Raw genomic sequence first — 18,883 nt, forward strand, 5'->3', positions numbered from 1 at the left:
AGTTTCCCGTTTATTGATCTGCATAAATAAAAACAAACATAAGGCCTCTCAGTTTCTTTTCCACTTCTGTGCAAAACAAGGTTTCTTTGACACCTGTGAGCTTCCCTTTGTGACACAGGCCACTACGGTAATTCTAACACTGTCACCAACTATCCCCCAAAAGTGTTGTTCCCCTCAGGAAGGAAGAAAAATGATGACCAGGGACTCGCCTGACTCAGAAAATATGACAGCTGGTTCCCAGTGGGAACTAGCCGCGCACCCCCCTCCCTTCTTCCCTGCCTTTCTGCGCGGCCTCCAGTGGGGTTACAAAGGGCCAAACCACATTCCGCTCCCTGCTGCCTGCGCTCAGTCAGGGCCGGGCGGGGCCGGGCAGCCCAGCACACACTCAACCCTAAGCAGTCCCCTCGCCAGCCAGGACGTAGCGACGACCCTCAGCAGGGACGCGGCGGTCGCCGGGGCTTCTAGAGCGTGTCCTACGCTAGAGATCGCGTCCGGGACAAAGGACCGCAGCGAACACTGGCCTCCCCGGGTGCCGGGTGCGGCTTCTCCAGCCTGCGTCGCTGATCCTGGGATCCGAAGCTGCGCGGCGGTGCTTGTTACCCGGAGTGGGTGAGAGTCTCTGTGAAAGAAAGGAGAATGGGAAAAATCTTCAAGAACAAAACTCTGGTCCTCCGCGGGGAGTGCAAAAGAAGGGGGCGGCGGCGCCAGGCGGATCGCGATCCGGCCCAACCAAGTTTGCTCCGGGTTAGATAGAACTTTCAGATCCCAGCTGCTTCTGGCCTCAGACCGGGTTTCTGAAGAGCCGGTAAGCACCGAGGGTGGACGTCAGGAGGGGCGGAGGGTGGGCGGTACTGGGGGGATGGTAGGGGAAGGCCAGACCTGGGGTCGCGCAGGCGCCTTGCTCGCCACCTCCTACCCAATAGCCCCCGCCCCATCTCCGAGAGGCTAGAGGGTGGCTGGGGGAGGAGGGGGGATGGCTAGCGCTTCAGGCGAGGGGAGGGCGGGAGGCAAACACAAAGCTCTTCCCTCCCCTCGTCCTCCTTCTCCTCCCCTCTCCCCCTCTTCCTCCTCTTCTTCCTCCTCCTCCTGCTCCTCCAGGGCGGGGAATCCCAGCCCCGCGCTCCTCCGTAGGGCCACCGGTCGCCCCCGCCTCGGGGACCTGCGGGGAGGGACACGAGAGGTAAGGGGCGGCGGCAGCGGAGACTCCACCCACTGTGTCCCCACCGGGTCCCGATCTGGGCTCTGCGGGGTTCCAGGCAAGAGTTGCTGCCCCACACTCTCCTTATCTGGAGGAGATTTGGGGGAGAGAGCCTGCGAGTCTTCTTCCCCGGTCGTGAGGGACGGATAGGGTAGGGGGACTCCGGAGGTAGGGACTGGGGGGGCAGGGTGACGTTCCTCTGAGCAAGGTGGCCTCTGGTCTAGGAACGGTCACGGGGTGGCCTCCGCTGACCTCTGCGGGGGGTGGGGTGAGTGGCAACTGCAGGTGGTGCAGGGAGGGTGGCGTGAGGTGCAGGTGTGTGTGTGCATGTGTGTGTGTGTGTGTGTGTGTGCGCGCGCGCGCGTGCACGTGCACGGGAGTGGGGAGATAGGAACCTTTGTTGAGTTCTACCTGCGGGGCAGCTTGCGACATGTCAAGTGCGACCGCTGCCTGTGCTCGGGACCTGGAATCACACATCCCAGGTGCAAGGCTGAGGCCCCTGCTGGAGGGTCAGCCAGCCCGGGAAAGGGGCGCTTGGACTGCCAGGGTGATTGATGGAGTCGCTGCAGGCGGAGGAGGAGTCCTGTGTTCCTGCCGGGAAGGAGTGGGGCCACTTTTCCATTTTGAGGCCTCCTTGCCCCCTTCTGGGCTCAGCCTCCACCCTTGGCCTCGGCTCCCACGAGTGCGGTGTCCACCCACTAGAGATGGCGCGCCCCTGGATGGCCGGGGAACCGCAGGGTTTCCAGAACTTAAACTTTAAAGCCTGGACATGTTGCCAAGAAATACAGGGCAAGATCGGCCCCCTGGGTCCTGAAAGGCGCCTCTCTTCTCAGAGCTCTCAAATCTCATGGGCTTTCCTAGTTCAGCAGAAGAGGCTGCACACAAACCCCGCACACTTTGTAACCGCACTTTCTTGGAGGATTTCTGGCACATTGGGGGTTCTTAGGAACATGTTGTAAACAATAAGAAAACTTCAGAGCATTCCTTCACCAACAGGACTTTATAAATATTGAAGCAAAAATAAACCTTTGACAGCACTCAGTAATTGAGATTAGTATTTTAATGTGGTAATTTCAAAAAGAAATGAGTGTAAAAATATCCATGATAAACAATCCATGATCAACATTTTAAATAAAGACGGATAATAACCCTGCCTCATTGTGCAGTGGAAGCAGTGGTTCACAATCCCCCCTCTCTCCTATTTGTCTGGTCCCCCCACTCTGTGGTTTTTGAGGGCGGACAATAGCATGCCACAGATTGGGCGACTTGGGCTTTGTATATAGTCATGTTTGTTGACTGTGGAGGTTCTATTGACTTTTTCTCTAGTTCAAGCATGCAAGGAGGTTTTGGTAAGCGTTTTTAGAAGAAGTACTACTTCTCATACCTCAGGTTTCTCATGTCTCTGGGACACTGGTACATTCTTCAGGCTTTCACTTCCACAGGGGACATCACCAACTGTGGTCTGGGAGGGGTCTGAGTAGTGAGGGGCCTTGGCATTTGGGTTTTGAGAGAGAAGGCTGTTGACATAGCTTTGGGGTTTGGAGACTTGCTTTCAGTCTTTGGAGACTGAGGACACAAGGGAGAACCTAGCAGGACCTCCCTGAGACATTCTCTTTCAGACAGTTAAACAGAGTGGAGAAGACCTATAATAGCCCACACTTGACCTCCAGGGTAGGGCAGATGGGAGGAACCATGACTCCTAGGACATGTTGTGTGTTTTTTGAGAATTAACATCCTGGCAGCTCTCCTATCTACCTCCTAGGTGCCCTCTCCCACTACTTACTCTAAAGAGGAGTTTCACTTTCCAGAAACAACCTCCTTACTTGGCTAAATTCTCTTCCTCTATTTGGAGGAGGCAGACGAGCCATTTCTCTTCTCCCATAGTATATTGTGCGAGTCCTCTCTGCTATATTCCGCGTGGAAGAGGAAAGGGTTAACTGCTGGAGGAGGATGTTGGTGGTTTTTCTATCTATTACTCAAAAAACTTATCTACTCCATGAGTGCACAAAAGCCAATACTCTTTTAATGTGAGAGGGGGCGTGATGGGTGTGGCCATACCAGTTCTGGCCTCTTAAAACAACATGGAGTTGCCCAACTCTCCTTTATGTATAATATACAGGTAAAAGGGGCAAGGACTGGGAGGAGTTTCTTCTGTGATGGACAGGATAGGGTGGAGTTAGGGGAGCCATCTTCTTAGGAGGAAAATTCTAGAAGGAGACAGGGAACCACTCCTACATAGCGCCACATATTTCCTGGCAGTTCCTAGAAGCCAGGCCTCTGAGTCACATGGCTCAATGTAGTCTGATTCTGCTAAATAAGGACAACTTCCCACAGTATATCATTTTGATATTCTGTCCTACTTACCTTGTACATCCATCCCACCTAATGATCTTTCAAGAATCCTAATAGTTTCAGCAAGGAAGTTTTCCCTGACTTCCTCCTCCTTTCCCTGGAGAGGCATCCCAGTGCCATCAGAATTCCTTGTGTACAAGTGTATATGTATCCCTTCCAGGCAATATGCAGTGGATTCCACTTACCCACAGTCTGTGAGCTTCTTGGGGTTGGAAATCAGATCATAGCCCTTATGACCTACTGCTAAAGTAGTAAGTGTTGAATAAATGAATGGACAAATTATCCCTTTGTCAAGCAATTTGAGGAGTTACACAAGTTACACAGCAAGAAGTATATGGTTAGGATGGTAATGCCTCTTGGGAAAGCAGATAATGTTTTCATGGAACTTCATAAAGTAGTTTTACAAATAATAGCTCAGTTGTTTCTCACAAAAACAACTTTAATTGCATTTTGTAGGTGAGGAGATGGAACCATAGAGGGACCAAAGAGGAATCAGAGGGTAGACGTGCTCCAAGGCAGACTCCTGGCAACGTGGACTAGAACAGGAGATACCAAGCTGTGTGTTAGGATGCAATTTTGCTAAAGAATTGGTAGAGTTACAGTGGTAAAATAAGTTAGGGGAATGCTAATGATAAACTGCCTTTTTTTTTAAAGGCTGGACTTTTCAGAACCTTTACTATTATAATGTGCACTGGGACTCTAAGATAAAATAATATGGAGTGGGGACTATTCACCAACTTCTTCTGGCCACAGAAAAGTTTCCCATGAAGTTTCTTCTGGATCCAGTATTCCAAAGAGTCCACTTGGGGAAATATTGCCAAAAATCTTCCTCCCAAATTTTCAGCTGGTTGGATCAGTTTCCAAGGAATATGGAGTCCAACCACTATTGGGCACTCAGTTGTGGTAAAACTGTATGCTTAGATATTAGGCAGGCATAGTAACCCTTTTTGAAATTTGGAGTAAATTATTGTTTTGCCAGCTCTGTGCATCTGATTGACATGAATCATTTCCCCAGGGTTTGATCAGATCTGGGACTCTGGAACTGCCCTCAGTCTACCCAGAAAGGGAAGGACTGGGTAGGGGTTGGGGGAAACCAGCCTTCCCAACTCTGATGCTCCCAAATGCAGCTGTGTATATGGGATGGAAACTCTGGGATTCTTGTACAAAGAGCACCATTTCATCTTGGTTTATCACATCCACTGAGTGAGAAGATGAACCTACTAAATGAGTTTTTAGTTCCCTTTCTCCTTGGGCACTGGCCACGTGCATTCTCTAGGTAATCCATGTTTACATTTATTCCTGAAAAGTACCCTAACAGTAGACTGTAGGCAAGCTCTGAATTAGATGCACCCAATTTCAAATGGGGGTGATATGAATTGGGAGCTGCTTACAATGGATCCTTCACTCCAAGAGGTGCAGCCCCTAGGTTCGTATACACCCATTGTTTGAAATTGGTTGCTTCTAAATCAGATTTGCCTGTAGTTGTCTCTTATGGCACCTTCCACAAATCTGTAACCTGGCTATTCAGGTTCAATTGCAGTTAAAGAGAAAGCAGAGTTTGTATTTCAGTGACTCAAAGAAGGATTGTGGACTAGCAGAGGAGCCCCAGGAAAGGTGATAGAGTAATCAGAAAGGCATAGCTGCTTAAATTTCACATCCATCTCAGACATTTCTAGGTTTCCAATGCTGAGCAAATATCAAGATTTGTTTCATGGAGTTTTCCAAAGCATGGAAAGTAAGGAGTCTCATTCAGAGACACGTATTGAATAAGGCGACTTTGCCAAAGTCAAGGGAAGGAGTGTTCTGTGCAAAATGGACCTACAAGGTGGGGTGGCGATATCAAGGGAAGGCGAGGGAGGGTAATGAATTATGAGTCAAGTCAAGGAGTTCAGGAAAGTGTGTGTGTGTGTGTGTGTGTCTGTGCATGCATGCACACTTGTAGCTCTTGTGTGTGTGACCAAGCAAGAAGGTAGGGAGAAAATACTGTGATTGGTAACCCCTATGTGTCAGCAACATAGAAAGGTTCAATAAGCAACAAGAAACACAGGGAGTCACTGGTATCCAGCAGGGAGAGAAGCAGGGAAGTAGATGAACTTACCCACGAAGAAACCACAGGTCAAGCAGGAAGCGGGTGAAGGTGGAATCCTGGAACCTCATGTCTATCAGGTGCAGAGAAGGGGATTGTGAAGCTGGGGAGGAGGAAGGAAGAGGATGTGCTGATGATAAACTGGATAATCCAGAACTGTCAGCCTGCTGGCTTATGGCCAGTGTCTGTTGTGATTGATCAGGACCCAAGCTATTCCAGCTTTAGCATTTTTAATGTTAACCAGAAGTGTGGAGAGTTTGCTGAGAGAGTGAACAGAACCACCCAAGGTAATACAGCCACTAGTGAAAGGACTCAAGAGCATTAAATGAATGAATGATTAAACCACACTGCTTTTTTGCAGTAGAAATTGTTTTTAAATTCACTAACATTTTGGTGAAATTTTAAATGTAGCTATTTTGTTAAAGATGGTAAGAAAATAGGGCTATTTTTTTTTTCCAGTGAAACCCAGGGCCTCACACTGAGTTACATCCACAACCTAGTTGGATTTTATCTTTTAAGTGAGGCTATATATATGTCAGTCTGTGTAAGATATTTCTGGTCAAGAATCTTTGGTTGCCAAAATCTCCATTGCTAGTTTTGAACACCCCCAAAAGCTGTTGTACCCTAATTGAGAACCTCCGATTATATTTTGGGTAGGAAAGGTTATAAAGGTGTATTGATATATATTTTAAAACCATCATAAGAGTGATTTAAATATTGTTGAACTTTACAGTATACAAATGAGAAACAAATTCAAGAATTATGCTAATTACTGTTGTGAATTTATGTGTCATTTTTATTTGATGACAACATGTGGCCAAGTGACAGTTTACAGAGGTAGATAATAGCAGGTAATCCCCCACTTGCCTGAAATTCTCAGAGTTTGAGTCATTTTAAAAATCAGACTTGAAAACATTTGTTTTAATGAATGAAGTATTTCCTTTAATTGAGTAGGTTAACCCAAGGAATGGGATAAAAAGACATTTTTGGTTGTAGTATACACATAGCGTTTTATTTGCTACATTAGAAATTCAAAATCCAAACATTTAGGTACTTCAAATAGCTAAAGGAAATTCAATTTACCTTCTGAAGCATTTTTCTTCCTAATAAGAAAAATTATTACATTTTCCCCCCAAATAGCTAACTCCCCATTGCATTTAAATTATGACTGACTTACAAGAATACTTCTTAAAAATGAATGGAGGCAGATGTCTCTTCTCAGTTACCTGTGTGGTATCCTAGGGCAGCTGCGTGGGTTGATTGCACATGGACCTTTGAGTCTCCCAAAGTCAGCCAAAAACCCACACCTGGCCGAGAGCTGTGATCAGCAACTGCATCTGTGCAGGACCAGCCCTGGCCTTTATCTGACCTCCACATACATACAGGTGTCAGGATATAGGAGACACCTCAACGCTCATCATCCTACCATCCAGACTTTTGATAAAAGTGTTGCACGTTCATGACTTTTTGTGGCCCCAGAACTTTACCTTTCTGCACAGTTTATTGTTTGTACATTTCCTTTGGATTCCTTTCATGGCTCCTATGCAAGTCCTCAAACAACTACCCTTTCATATTTTCTTTAAATGTCTGTGGTTTTGGTTTTACAGACTACTGTTTAAATTAATTTGGAATCATTTGGTAGGTAGTTTATGAAGGAAGGAGGAAATTTAATTCTGTTTTTTTTTTTTAACCAATAATTTTTTAATTCTATTTATTTATTTATTTATTTATTTATTTTTTACCAAATGATACTGCCCTCAGGTCCAGCATAATTTGGTGAATAAACTGCTATTTCCAGCTTTGTGACACATGCATGTGGAAGGGTAAGTCCCATTCCAATTTCTGCTCCTTTATTTTACCACTAAAAATTTCTTGGCAAATTTGCTCATTAGTCCCATGCATGTGTGTATTTGTGTATGTGTATTTTTTTTTTTTTTTTGTACTAGGGATTGAACACCCAAGGGTGCTTTATCACTGGTGTCCCCAAACCTTTATTGGTTTTGATTTTTGAGACTGGATCTTGCTATGTTGCAGAGCCTGGCCTCCAACTTGTGATCTTTTTGCCTTACCCCCATTCCCCACCAATTGTTGGGATTACAGGTGCATGCCATTGTGCCCAACTTAGTCTTTTCTTCCTTTCTTTTTTTTAGTTTTTAAATTTGTTTTATTAGTTATACATGATAGGTATAATGTATTTTGACATATTATTCATATGTGGAGTATAACTTCTCATTCCTCTGGTTGTACATGATGTAGAATTACATTGGTCATGTAATCATATGTGCACATAGGATAGTAATGTCTGATTCATTCTACTGTCTTTCCTATTCCCATGTCCCCTCCCTTCCCTTCATTCCTCTTTGTCTAATTCAAATTACTTCTGATCTTCCCTACCTTCCCCCTCCTTATTTTGAGTTAGCATCTGCATATCAGAGAAAACATTTGGCCTTTGGTTTTTTGGGATGGACTTATTTCACTTAGCATGATAGTCTCCAGTTCCATCTGTGTACCGGCAAATGCCATAATTTCATTCTTCTTTATGACTGCCAACTCAGTCTTTTCAATCTAATTTTATTTATTGATAAATTTTATTTCAAGGAATTTATTTGGACTTATATTTAACCTGCATACTATTTGAGATAGTTTTGGATTCTCTTCATCAGGTAAACCTGGTCACTGGAAGTCTGCAGACATCACATACATTCTGACCAAGCGTGTTTACTGGTCCCTGGGCTGCTCGGTGACACACCCGTGCTGCAGAGATGTGGCTTCTGGTTTCAGCATTCCTGGGAGGTGTTGGGTCTTGGCTGACTCCAAGGTTCATTTGTAATCTGGTCCGTGGAGGGATCACTTTATGATTCTTGGCCTCAAGGACCTTGTAGTCTGACACATTACTGGCAAGAACAGAGTTCTGTGGTCAGGGCTTGACTTGGGAGATAGACACACTTGTGTGGAGTTTGAACTTGAAAATCTGTGTTATTTTCCTTTGCAATCATTTTTCCCCTTGGAAATTTAGGGATCCAAGTGAGCACAGAGGTAGAGTTTCTAGAAAATGCATTTTCCTGCTCTTTGTTTTATTAAGAAAGCACAGAGAAGGTGGAAGAGGTTCCTCTGATTCTTGGCTTGACTGGTGTTGCTAAAGGATGGAGATTCTACCTCTGGACCATAAAGACATTAGGTGTCATGTCTTGTGAGCAAGGAAGCCTAGAGAGACGTCTGAGAGAGAGGGAGGGAGAGACTGGCAGCCAGTGAGATGGTAGAGCAGACCAGAAGGGTGTCCCTCCCAGGCCGAGGAAGGTGCTTTATTTAGAGTGGCTTCTTCAAAGCTTCTTATCTCTCCCATCAGGGATGGGTGAGGTCTGGCCTATGAAGTGGCACTCAGACCTCTCCCTGTCCCTCCCACAAGGTGGAATCCCCTTCCTGGCCTTCTGTCCATGGGTTGTCCTACCCATTCTTTCTGTATTTTGGTATTCCTACCTTAACAGTTAGTGTGTTCCTAGTATTACATATAATGTTTCCCTGGGCACGTCTCATGCCCCAATTATGCCTGATATTTTTAGCCATTGTCTTTCCATAAACAGCCTAAGGTTATACAAATGATCTAAATAATACAATAATAACCCACTACAATTTAACTGTATTTTCATGGGACTCGGATTGGAGGTGGAGTCATTTCCAAAAGAAAGGCTAGGAAAGGGCTGGTATGGGGTGGGTTCCTAGACCTCTTTCTATTTAAGGATAATGTGGTAGCCTACAGAAAGGGCACTCAGTCCTGTCCTGGCATCTGATAATGATTCACAGTAGACATGTGAGGAAGGGATGGCTAAGCTATGATGGATGGATTCATTGGTCTTAGCATTAGCAAGAAGGTTCTAGGCAGGAATGCTAAGTGCAAAGAATGAGAACCAAGTGGGACTTTGGGTCAAGGAACATATAATCCATCGAGTTCCACTCAGGATGCAGAGTTCCTGGTTGGGTTCCACAAAGTAGGCAGAGATTGATGGCCAGGATAGAGAGGACATGGTCCAGACCCTCTGAAGACTTTCATTCTGGAGAAGGAGGCAAGGACCGGATGTTGAAGACAACTTGGGGGAACATCATGTCTTAAAAGAATCAGACTCTATGGGAAGGAGGTGAAAGTTTGAGGGAAACAGTCTAGGCAACAAATAAACACTTATGTCTTGAATAGACCTAAGGTCTTATGCCCTTAATTTTTTTTTTTATTTAAGTAGAAACAGCCTCTTTTGTCTATAACTGTAGATATGGAAGATCTGTGTCTTAAGTCAGGTTCCCTAGAAGCAGACCCTGATGTGGGGATTCATGTGAAAATGGATTAAGACATGTTCACAAGAATATAGGGGATGGGGTGATGACAGGGAGGGAAGCCACGCAAGGGCGCATATCCCACAAAGGCCACAGAGGGAAGCTTGGCACACTTTCACAGGAAAGTTCTGGAAATAGTGTAGACCCTCATCAGAGTAGCCAGATCAGAGGCCAGACTACTGGAGTATTCATACCCTTGCATCAGTCAGACTTTGGCTAAGGGCCACCCCAAGCACTTCCAGCTCTCTGCACACAGGCAGAGCAAGCCCCTGAAGCCTGAGAGCCATTTTTGCACAGAAACAGGTGCTGTCTATGCAGTGAAAACGTGCAGGAACATGGTAAAAGGACCTGAGGATTTGTGGGCAGACCACTGGCAGCATCTGCAACAGTCTGGAATGCCTATACTCAGCTGCACATGAACTGGCAGGGTGGACTGTTAGGAAGAATCTATGATTTTTCATTTTCTTGTGGCCTCCTAAATGTGTGATAAGCGGAAGTTTCTTACTAACCCTGTGCCAGGCATTATAATATGTAGGTGTCCACTTTCCTTTCATCCCTGAAAGCAGAGAGAGAGAGCGAGAGCGAGAGGAGCCATGGGAATCCCAACATTCCCTTCAAAGGCACACTTTCATTGATCTAACTTCCTTACAGTAGGCCTGACCTCCTAAAGGTTCCCACACCTCCCAATAGTGCCACAGGCTGGGGTCTAAGCCATTTGTATATGAGCCTTTGGGAGACATTTAAAATCCAAACCATATCAACATACCTGGCTTCCTGGCCTGTGAGTGATTACATCAACCCACCAGAAACCATCTTTTCCACCAGTCTTTGCTTCTGACAATTCTGCTGTAGATTTTTATGCATTTGGGTTTTATTACAAATATTCTGTATAATCATCAGATACTATTGATATATAAATATCCTTCTTGGAAATAGTTAGCTTTCTGTTTCTATTATTATTGGCTCCAGGTTCCCTGAAGAGTAACTGATGAGGTGTTGGATAGAGAAGGTTGACTTCTGGATAGAGAATGTTGACTTCTTTTTTTGGGGGGGATGTGGGTGGGTCTGGAGATTTAACCCAGAGGTACTTTAAAACTGACCCAGATCCCCAGCCCGCCCCCCCTTTTTAAATTTTATCTTAACACAGGGTCTCACTAGTTGCTTAGGCCCTCACTAATTTGCTGAAGCTTGCCCTTAACTTGCAGTCCTCCTGTCTCAGCCCTCCTAGCTGCTATGGTTACAGGCATGCACCATCACACCCAGTTGGACAGAGAATGTTGAGAATCCTGGATCTAGGAAACCAGAGAATGTAAAGAATGAAAAGAAATTGTCCTAGTCATGTCAGGGTACAGCAATGCACACTCTCACTTCCCAGGCCAATATTTGTTAAATCCCCATATCTTCCTTCACTCCTTACTTTTATTTCACTGAGAAAATAGAGCTAATCTGAGGAACTTCCAACCTGCCCACCCCACACTCCAACTTGTATCTGCCTCCATTTGCTCTGCCTTGCTTTTTCCTTCAGTGGATGGAGTGTTTGTGCTCCTCTCTTGGGTTCGTTCGCCCTTATGCTTTGTGCAGCAGATCCTGGCTTCTCTCATATACTCAAGGACATGGCTGTAGTAGTTGTCACTCTTTCCCGGATCACCCGCTCCACTGAGTCATTTCCATTCAGGCACAATTAGACTAAAATTTCTCCATCTTTATAGAAACTCCTCTTGACCCCACTTCTTCCTCCAGCTCCAACCTCTTTTCTCAACTTCATTTTCCAACAGAACCCCTGCAGGAGTTTCCACACTCCCTGTCTCTTAAGTCCTTTCCTCTCATACTTTCTGAGCTCCACACTAATCAGGATGCTGCACCCAGAAGAGATCTGTCAAGGTCATCAGTGACTTCTCTGCTACCAAACCCAGTGGTCAGTGTTTGAGTCCCATCTCATTTGATTCTCTAGTGGCCTCTGATGTTGAATCAAGGGCCCTTCTGGACACAACTTCCTGTGTGACAGCATGCATTGCATGCCATGAATCTGGCCCTGGGGACATGTAGATCTAATGATACGTGTTGCAGGAGACTTAAGCTTCCTCTGAAAAACATCCTAAAGATCCAAAGTAATAATTACAACTTCTAAGGGTACTGAGTGCTCCCGATATGACAGACTGTCTGCACTGGGCTTCACATGTGAGGCATCATTCCAAAATCCTAACAAACCTGTGAGGTGTTTCATGTGTCCCCATGGTACACATGAAATAGTTGTATTTTCCTTCTTTTTTTTTTTTTTTCAGATTGTAAAAATTGAGGCACAGAGGGTAAAGTGAGTTTCTATGGTCACAAAACTCAAGAAAGTAAAGGAACCACAGTTCATACCAGATCTGTCAAAACCGGCTATACTCGGCAACTACTCTGTCTCCAGAAATTCTCCGCGTAGATTATATAGTGAATGTTCATTTTCTAGAACTGCATAACAAAAGACCACAGAGTGGGTGGCTTAAAAGAGAAATTTACTGTCTGACAGGAAACCACAAATTTGAGATCAAGATATTGGGAGGGCCATGCTTTTTCTGAAGGTGCTAAGATGAATGTGTTCCAGGCCTCTCTCCCAGCTTTTGGTAGCCTCAAGTATTCTTTAGCTTGCAGCTGATTTAATCTAATCCTCCATGTTCACATGACATTCTCCCTGTGTATGTACCTTATATCATTTTCCTTCTGTGTATGTCAATATACAAATTTCCCTTTGATACTGGATTAAGACCCACCTCCTGATCTCATTTTAACTTGACTAAATCTGCATAGACTCTACTTCCCATAAGTTCACATACCGGAGGTTAAAACTTCAACATACCTTTTTGGAAGGATGCAGTTCAACTCATATCCAGGTGTAAATGAGAGACATCAAATATCCAGAAAGTGCAACCACTTCACAGAATCAGAAAACAGGCATTCTGATTGTGAAGTAGTAATTCCATGGTCAAAATGCCTGATGTGAATTGCCTGTGTCCTGCCTTGAGCTGCCAAGTGGGTAGGGTGAGGGAGGATCTCTGGCATCTTCTCTGGAATGTGCCTAGTAAAGAATGGGAACTGAACACTTCCTTGGACAAGTGAAGTGAGTGTTCCTTGACAATTGATTTGGGGACTTAAACCCATGTGACTGGTTTCTGTGATCTTCTGTTTTTTTTTTTTCAATATAAATTATATTGGTGTATTAAAATCATACATAGTAGGGCGATTCATTGTTACTTTTTTTTTTTTTTTTGAGGGGGTACTGGGGATTGAACTCAGAGGCACTTGACCACCGAGCCACATCCCCAGCTCTATTTTTTATTTTATTTAGAGACAGGGTCTCACTGAGTTGCTTAGTGCCTTGCTTTTGCTGAGGCTGGCTTTGAACACCCAACTTGTACGTGCATACAATACATCAATATAATTTGTTCAATTTCATTCCTTATGACTCCCCTTTCCCTCCCTCCTCCTTCTCACTGGTCCCCCTCCTTTCCTCCACTGGTGTCCCTTCTAGTTCACAACCTTCTTTTGATGTCACTGTTAGGTGCCAGGAACATGTCTCTTGAGATGTTGTCACTTAATTCTGCTGGCTTCAGGTGCACTACAGTCCAAATGATTATATTTGGGAGAAAGTAGTAGAATTTTAAAATTCCTGATAATAGAATGATTCTGATTACAACTATGATAAAAATCCTATCATGGATCATGACAAAGAAAGAAAATAAAAACAATTAAGTGATAATTCATAACCATTATAAAATAGTATAATAGTGTAATTAAAATAAAATGAATCATTTTAGCTTCTATAAAACTCTCACCACTGTGCCCTTGATTTGCACCTGACCAGCTATAGTTCCTCTGACCTTGTAAGGTTGCTTTATTCTAACTCAGAGGTTCTGTCCCATGGAGCAACTTCTCTCAGGGGCTGTCAATCAGGTGCCACAGGCAGGCCTTACAGGACTTTGTCTCCAAAAAATGGGTAAAGAAAGAGCTCAGGTATCTAAACTCAGCTTACATAAGGCATCAACAATAACTTAAATATCAGTGTTTCTCCCTTCCTGCCTCCAAGTAGCCAAGCACCTGTTTCCTGAAGTAGGTGAGAGAGACTTGGGATTGCTTTAGAGGACAGGATGATGGAATTGCTTGAAGAGCTCACCACAACCCAACCCTGATTTCTGTTTCCAAAGAAAGTCAGATAGGAATGTGGACTGGGCACATTGTATTTTTCTTAGAGCAGCATGTGATAAAAGGGATATTTTTTGCAAATAGAGAAGAAGTGGAGAAAAGACTAAGAGCCAAAGACTGCAGAAAAAGCAAGAGGCATATTTGCCATTAGGAGAAGTTATGATTCTCCCTTCTCTTCTGCCATTGTGGCATGTGATGGAATTAAACATCTTTATAAAAATCATTCATGAGGGCTGGGATATAGCTCAGTTGGTAGAGTGCTTGCCTAGCATGCACAAGGCCCTGAGTTCAATCCCCAGCATCCCCCTACCAAAAAAAAAATCATTCATGTTCTATAAAAAGGAAAGAAGGGACTGGGACCCCTGCATGCACTGTTGCATATGATGTTAGTAGTTCTCCTATGTTGAATGGTAGGGAATTCCTGAATCTCCATGACCATTGCCCTACTCCAAGCCATTGTCCTCTGTGAGGATGATGATACAATAGGATTTTGTGCCAACTGATTACAGACAGGATTTCAGTGGAGCAAGAATGACCTCAGGGAGACCATATAGGAACAGAATGTGATTGGGCAGAGAGTGGTGCTGGACTATTGGGAAAAATTAGAGACAAAATTTGGAGAATGATCTAGCAAAACTACTATGAATTGGATGTGAGGAGTGTCCAAGAGAGAGAGAGGAGCCAAGGATGGTACTGGGCTTCTCCTTACCACCTACATCAATGGAGAAAATGGTAAATGTGGAAGGAGGAGAAGTCCTCACAATGAAGAGTTCCATCTCGTAGGTGTAAATTTTGGCGAATCTATGAGAACCCAAGGAGGTGTCAAGGGGTCTAGTTCCAAGGATCCAGAGCTTGAATGAGAGTTTGAGCTACAAAGAGAGTGGGACCACCTAAGGAAAGGGTATGCTAAATAGGGTTTCTGAAATCTTCCAAGACATTGCCATTCAAGTGTTTATTTCCCTTAGTTTCCTGCTTTAAAGTGGTATTTCAGAGTTAGCATTTGGTTCCCTCTAGCAATGGGGTTTCTGAGCCTGCCTTCTAATTTGGAGCTGAACACACCACTCAATTTCAGCAAAAGACTGCAGATAGAGTCCTGAGAGCTAAGATCACAAATGGTCATCACGAGAATCAATATTTATTGAGCACACAGGTGTGTGTGTTCCTAGACTGAGCATCCCTTTGTTCATGCACTAGCTTATTAAATATTTATACCCATGTTGAGGATGGGAACTCATACCCATTCTACTCTGGGAAATAAGAGGCCTGGAGAACATAGGTAACTTTCTCAAGGGCATGTTAATCAGTTGGAGAAATAGGGTTCAGGCCCACCTGTACCCATGGCAAAGCCCAAACACCAAAGTGCCACTTCCATTTCTCTGGAAGTTACAGTCTAAGGAGCACATGTGTTCCATGACCCTCCATCATCACGCAGACTGCGGGACTCTGTATTCAGAAGCTGCATCTTTTAAGGGGTACCCAAGTCTCCAGTTCTGGTTAGGAGAAACTGTAGAGAAATGCCCAAGAAATTTGATTTTATAGTTTCCCTCTGAAATAGAAATATTTGTTTTATTTGGCTTCAATCCTCCGTATGCCCTAAAGTCTACCATTAACTTCTTTTCAGATACAATGATTTCCCCTTAGCCATGGATTCACTTTCCCTAGTTTTAGTTATCTGCAGGCTGAAAATATTAAGTGGAAAATTCCAGGGGGAAAAAAAAAAAAAAACTAAGTTTTAAATTACACATCTTTCTGAGTAACATGACGAAATGTCACTCTGCTCTTCTCCATCCTGCTGGAAGCATGAATCATCCCTTTGTCCAATGTGTCCATGCTCTATTCACTGTCCATTCCTTAATCATTTAGTAGTCTTCTTGGTTATCAGAAACCTTATCAGTATGTTGCTACATTCTATTTTATTATTATTGTTATTAATCTCTTACTAGGCCTAATATATAAATTAAACTTTATCATAGATATTATGTGGAGGGAAAAGAGTTTCCTTCTACTTCCCCTGTAGTTCTATGAGGGTTCTTTGGCTGAATCTAGGAACACCAATTACTCCAAGAGCTGATTAACAAGAGAAGAGCACAAAAGTTTTATTAAATGTACATGTGTACGCAGGGACCTTCACAGGAGAACCAAGTCCAAAGAAATGATCAAAACAGGATACTTCTCTAATTTTTAAACAAAGAACAATAAATCTGTGAAGGAGTGATGAATGGGTATCTGGATTAGGGAGGTAGAGTCTAGGAATGTCACTAAGAAATATATGGGAGGAGTGTGGACGTTCATGGAAGATAAGGTTTTGTTTGTTTATTCAGGTTCATTGCAGGCTCTGGTGAGCAAGACAGTTTTCCTGCCTTAGTGTGGGATGCCCCAAAGAATCTTCATGGCCCTTTCTGAAGTTAGTTTGTTATAGTTCAAATCTGGAATGTCCCCCAAAGGCTCATGTCTTGAAGGCTTGTTCCCCAGTTGGTGGCACTACTGGGAGGTGATGGAAACTTCAGGAGGTGGGGTCTTGGTGGAAGAGGTGAGTCACTGGGGGTGTGCATGGCCCCCTTGCCCTCTGCTTTCCATCTGCTGTGAGATAAGCACCGTTTCTTGCCTCACCCCTCTGCCATGATGTTTCACCACAGACCCAGAAACAATGGAACCATCTAACTATGAACCAGAAACCTCTGAAACTGTGAGCCAAAATAAATCTTTCCTCCTTTAAGGTTATTTTCTCAGACATTTTGTCACAGTGGTGAAAAACCAACTAACACACAGTTCCTTAAGTGATTTCAACTTCAAACAATCAATAATGCCAATACAGCCTATGTTGAGATGGCACATACTCAACTCCTTCATATGTGTAGGAAAAAAATCATAATTTATATAGGATTTGGTAATATCCATGGTTATAGGTATCCACTGGTGGGGTCTTGGAACATATCCAAGACCACTGTAATTAATTAAAGAGAACAAAGAAATGGAGGGAGGTGTAGAGCTTTAGGTAAGGGTCCATGTAGGAGGGAACATTTTTTATCCTGGCATCTCTCTCCATCATTAGTGACACAGTGTTTTTTGTTTTAAATGCAGAAACTTTAAAAGGGCTGTGCATTCAGGGACCAAGGGGACAGGGGGAGGACAGAGGTGAAGCTCTTAGAAATCTCTGGAAGGAGGCTCCAAGCCCCAGAAATAGTTTTCCCTCCACAGTCCACCAGTTCCTTGTGCCTCCTGCTCACACCCTGCTGGCTGCTGCAAATGGGAGCAGGTCTTACCTGAGGGAGCCAGAGCTGGATGAGTCCCAGCTTCACCTATAGAGCAAGAGAGTGCGTTAGGACCTCAGCTTCTCATTCTTCACACATTTTATCAGGAGAGTAAAATCCCATGCTCCAGTTAGTATAAAACTGCACCATGGGGATTTAACAGGCTTTTATAAGTTGTTGATTGGATCTGACCTCCCCATAACCTTACAGTTCCAAGAAATGGCCATTTAAAACTAAACCTTCAAGTAAATTGAGGCTTTCCTCAGAGCAGAAATAGCCACCATTATTTCCCTCTAACTTTATATTAGTTTCTGGCTGAGAACTGATCATCCTTATGATAAATGGGAGATTTCCTATTCATCTGAAGTCTTTAATTTCTTGAGTGTAGTTTTCATTGTATGTGAATTTGAAAAATACTGCGAATAGTCAAATAAAATGAACAAATGGAGCAAAGGCTCGCCTTGTGCTATTCCCAGTTTTTAAAAAATTTTGCTTTATTTATAGTCAAATTTTACTCTTAGGAGCAAATGGAATGTTAATTGAATTTTGAGAGGCTTTGGGCATGTGATCACAATCAACCCCTGCTATTTTCCAGTCTTACTGCTGTGTATTTCTGAAACTGAGGAAATTTCTAAAAGGGCAAATAATGCTGCAGAAGCTATTTCACAGTGGGAGGGGAGCATGCCTTTGTTTTGAATCTACCCGAATATATTTTTGTTTCTTTGGGAAGGAGAAATAAAATCTCCTGATAAAGAAGAGGTAACATTATAAATATGAAGGGTGTGGGCCCTCGGTATTTATCTCTATGCACCTGCTCCCCTTCCAGGTGCTAAAAAAGAGGCAGAGCATTCAGTGTTGAAACAAGATGGCAAATTAAAGTTGCATTGACAGAGAATCTGAGATGATAAAAAGTCTCCCAGAATCGTGGAATCATATCTCCTGATTTTACAAATGGAGACCCCAAATCTTAGCAAAGTCCAATAACATGCCCAAGTTCTTATGCCTAGCATCTATAACATTTGGAGGCTGTTAGCTGTGTGCTAAGCATTATGGTGGGAATGCTTACCTACTTTACTTCATTGAGGGTCCCCACAGTTTTGTAAGGTGTCTTGATCTACAATTTACATATGGCCAAAGAGAGGCTCCAAGAAGTTAATCAAACTCATCTTAAGTCACAAGCTTAGTGCTGAAGCAAGGATTTGGAACCAGGAGTGGCTGATTGTAAAATTCAGCGTGGACTTTCCGCGACACATCTCAGGCTGAGTTTTAGTTCAGGGCAGATGCTAGGCAGAGAAAACCCCAAGCCTCTTTGAGGTCAAGAACTGAGGAATTTCCCAACCCCAGCAGACAGTGCATGGGTCATGGCATGAATAGGTTCCTTAAAGTAGTGAGCTGGGGACACTCGGGGGAAAGAGAATTGGAGAACTTCTGGGACCTCAGAGGGCACCTCGGATGTAACTTAGGATACTGAGGCCCAGAGAAACACATGCC

At 43.9% G+C, this 18,883-nt stretch overlaps 1 protein-coding gene across 4 annotated transcripts in view; it reads left to right on the plus strand.

Annotated features, from left to right (window-relative positions):
* Positions 1–347: 347 nt before the first annotated feature.
* The window catches only part of Rin2 (Ras and Rab interactor 2), a 224,005-nt gene continuing 205,469 nt past the window's right edge, over positions 348–18,883 (plus strand). For 2 of the 4 annotated variants that reach the window (XM_047538217.1, XM_047538222.1), the window contains exon 1: positions 7,431–7,459. In XM_047538217.1, the coding sequence (XP_047394173.1) occupies positions 7,446–7,459 (14 nt within the window). In that variant the 5' untranslated portion in view covers positions 7,431–7,445. Of the gene's footprint in view, positions 806–1,098; positions 1,181–7,430; positions 7,460–18,883 lie in introns of those variants that run through there. The other 2 variants (XM_047538224.1, XM_047538244.1) reach the window with 2 other exon arrangements.

This window comes from Sciurus carolinensis, chromosome 2 (genome assembly GCF_902686445.1).
Source record: "Sciurus carolinensis chromosome 2, mSciCar1.2, whole genome shotgun sequence".
NCBI lineage: Eukaryota > Metazoa > Chordata > Mammalia > Rodentia > Sciuridae > Sciurus > Sciurus carolinensis.